Below are 3,219 nucleotides of genomic sequence, written 5' to 3'. Positions count from 1 at the left end.
CCAGAAGCGCAGTAAGCGAGCAGCGGTGCGGGATATGTAGCCGTTGGCATAGTTGACAATGGCAGATTTGGAGTCAGTGATAATTTTGGTGGCAGATGTAGAGATGAGAGCAAGCGCGATGGCTGCCTCTTCTGCCTCTGTGGTGGAATTGGTGATGATTGAGCTGGAGGTTAGAAGCTTTGCCTGATTGTCGGCTACCGCCAGGGCCATACGGGAGCCTGACGTATACTCTGCTGCGTCCACGTAGACCACATCATGGTCCTCGCTGTACTGTCTGTGGTACCGAGGGGCAGTTGAAACGAGCTTGCGCGGACGGGGAACGCGCGGACAGGCGAGAGCTTGCGCGGACAAGGAACGCGCAGAAAAAAAAACATTTTCCCAAAGGTACTATAATTAGGGAGCGTACATGAACAGCACTTGCATGTAGGCTCCCTAACTATAATCATTTCGCATTCTCACACATGAGCAGTCTTAAGTGTCTGTGCAGAATTTTTAGGGGCGAAGCTCCTTATGGTGTGGGTCGTTCCCTCCTCTGTAGTAGTAGTAGTAGTAGTAGTAGTAGTAGTAGTAGTAGTAGTAGTAGTAGTAGTAGTAGTAGTAGTAGTAGTATGTAGCCACCTGTAGTTTTATGAAGTGTTCACTAGATGGCGTTCCGGTTCCGCTTCCGGTTCCACTTCTGTTTCCAATCCGGTTCCGGTTCCACTTTGCGCGCGTTCGGTGCGAACGCGGGCAAAACGCCGACGGCAACAGTTCTGCGCGTTGCTGGTGCTGCTGCATGTCCAAGTTTATACAGCTGATAAAACTACCTTGAGTCTCTCGTTCGCGACGCGCGCTCTCTTTATCTCTCGTCCGTAGCTGTGGTTTACCCGAATGATCCCCCGGTGCTTCGCCCACTCATCATCATTCACTTAGTGGATATGCTGTGATTTTATTTTGCACTGCAGCAGTCTGAATGCAGTTCGACGCAATTCATTGTGTAGCCATCCACGTATATAGGCCCGCAGTCAGTAAAGAATACAAGAAAAGTGCGGGTTTTAAATCCTAGGAAATTTCGGCAATTCACCTTACCAAGTGGAACTGACAATACAAGTTTTAGAAAAAAAGTTAATAAAAAGTTTGTAACTGCAAGCAGATAGGTTTAAACTGCCGCGGTCACTACCTTTCTAGGACTGTTAATAACTTTTTGCTGCCTATTTACTACCTACAATAGTGAACAGTTAGTAGCTGCATGTGAAGAGGTACGTAGTAACTGCAGCGGCTACTACCTTCTTTGAACCGTTTCTAACTTTTTGCTACCTGTTTACTACCTAGTACAAAACTGTTGCTACTACCTAGTGTGTCCAAGTTAGTAACATGAAACATCCCGAAATATCACTTTTTAGTGGAACCTGACGAAGAAAATATTTACTTGATGAAGTACAGAACCACAATTTTTTTCTTCAAATTAACCAACCGCAGTGCCCAGCACTCTTTCCGCTGTTGTGAAGGGCAGAGGAGCAAAAAGTAATGAAATACCGGGCAATTAAGCGCAACACCTTTCAATAGACGCAAGTGCAAAAAAAATTATGGGGTTTTACGCGCCAGAACCACCATCTAATTTACATGCCGTAGTGGAGGACTCCGGATTAATTTGGACCACCTGGGGTCCTTTAACGTGCACCTAAAGCACACGGGTGTTTTCTGCATTTCGCCCCTATCGAAATGCGGCTGCCGTGGGCACGCAAGTAAGTTCATGTTGATTGTTATTGCGAAATTTGCTGTCCTTGCAAATTTTCTTTTTAATGGACATATACAGTGGGATACTGGACAATATTCTAGGCTCGATGCTTCCAGCCAGTGAGTACAGCAATCCGGAAGAAAGCTCGCTGGCCACGATACGCGTGCAGCGGCCCACGCCGATGGTAAACTTTACCGATGCCAAGGATGTTGATTGTTGACTAGACTGTACCGCCAACCGAAGCGCAGCTGATGCGCTTGTGAATGTGTAAGTCAGTCGGGTAGACACATCGGACATACATTGCTTCACAGGAGGTGTTTTTCGCTCTCAAAATCACTTTCGCCGCATGTAAACGGAAAAAGCAAGCCCTTTAAGATAGTATCTGCATTTTTTGCAACAGAAGGCACCGTCGTTGCCTCGTGAAAGTGAACACCGCCCAATGCAAAACATGAACATTGAGATTTGCGCACGCCTGTCCAGCCGGCGCGTGCAAAAAAATAAAATAGGAGCAGAACAGTTTTTAGCCCTCTAGGTGGCGCTGCCTACCTTCATCCGGGTAGGCAGAAGAAAGAAATTAGAAGGGAAAATCTGTACGATAACAGAAAGGGCAGGCTCGAGCCGGTTGCCTAAGGACGAAAACATATCGGAACAAATATTCGGAACTAGATGAGACATGTGTATGCTGCAGTAAAGATCCAGAAACCCCTCAGCACATCCTGATGGAATGCGACGAGATCCACCCAGCGAGAACCGTAGGTAACGTGCAACTCCCAGAAGCGCTTGGGTTTAAAGTGGAAGGAAACATAAACAGATCAGCCGTAGATCAGCAAGAGACTATTAGAGTGCTGGTGGAAAAAAAGCAGGGAAAAGATGGATACGACCTGATCTCTTAAAATCATAGACAGGGGTACAAGGCAAATTTTTGAAAAATAAAAATAATGAAAGGTATACAAAAATGCTAGATAAAGAACAGGTATAGTATACCTGATTAAATCAAGCAGGCTAGGTGACTATGTGTCGCCGCCCCGTTTCAAAGGGGATGCCAATAAATCATCATCATCATCGGTACCTTCTGAAGGGTGGCTAGGTACAGGCGTGCATCGCTTCTTCTGCCTGTTTTTCTCTCGCTGCACATGCTCGTATGGCAATGGAGGCGCCAGGATTGGAATATTTATTGTCGTTAGAAGGCCGCAAAAAGATCATTTCAGCTCGGTGACCGACGGAGGACGATGTTATGGAGCCCATAAAGACGACAGATTTTGCCCATGCCTTGCTGACAAGCCGGATTGAGGTATGTTCTTTTCTTTCTTCCTTTGCGGTGAGGAAAAAAAAAATGTCGGGATACGTCGTGCCGGTGACACCAGCAGCCCGGAAAAATTTGCTCTCTTGCATCCTTCGCCAGTTCCGGCGCGCGTGCGTTCGCGCGTGAGGAGGGAGAAATAAACTTTTATTGTAGAACCAGCACTTTATGATGGCCCGACCTAAACCTCCAGGAGGGGACG

The 3,219-nt window shown here is 46.8% G+C and overlaps 1 protein-coding gene across 1 annotated transcript in view; it reads left to right on the top strand.

Annotated features, from left to right (window-relative positions):
• Nucleotides 1-1,823: 1,823 nt before the first annotated feature.
• LOC119463871 (cofilin/actin-depolymerizing factor homolog) overlaps nucleotides 1,824-3,219 on the top strand; it is a 7,079-nt gene continuing 5,683 nt past the window's right edge. The window contains exon 1 of the mRNA XM_037724693.1: nucleotides 1,824-1,901. Coding sequence (XP_037580621.1) covers nucleotides 1,824-1,901 — 78 coding nt within the window. The remainder of the gene's footprint in view (nucleotides 1,902-3,219) is intronic.

This window comes from Dermacentor silvarum, chromosome 9 (assembly GCF_013339745.2).
Source record: "Dermacentor silvarum isolate Dsil-2018 chromosome 9, BIME_Dsil_1.4, whole genome shotgun sequence".
Lineage (NCBI taxonomy): Eukaryota > Metazoa > Arthropoda > Arachnida > Ixodida > Ixodidae > Dermacentor > Dermacentor silvarum.
This window is presented reverse-complemented; position numbering and strand designations above follow the sequence as displayed.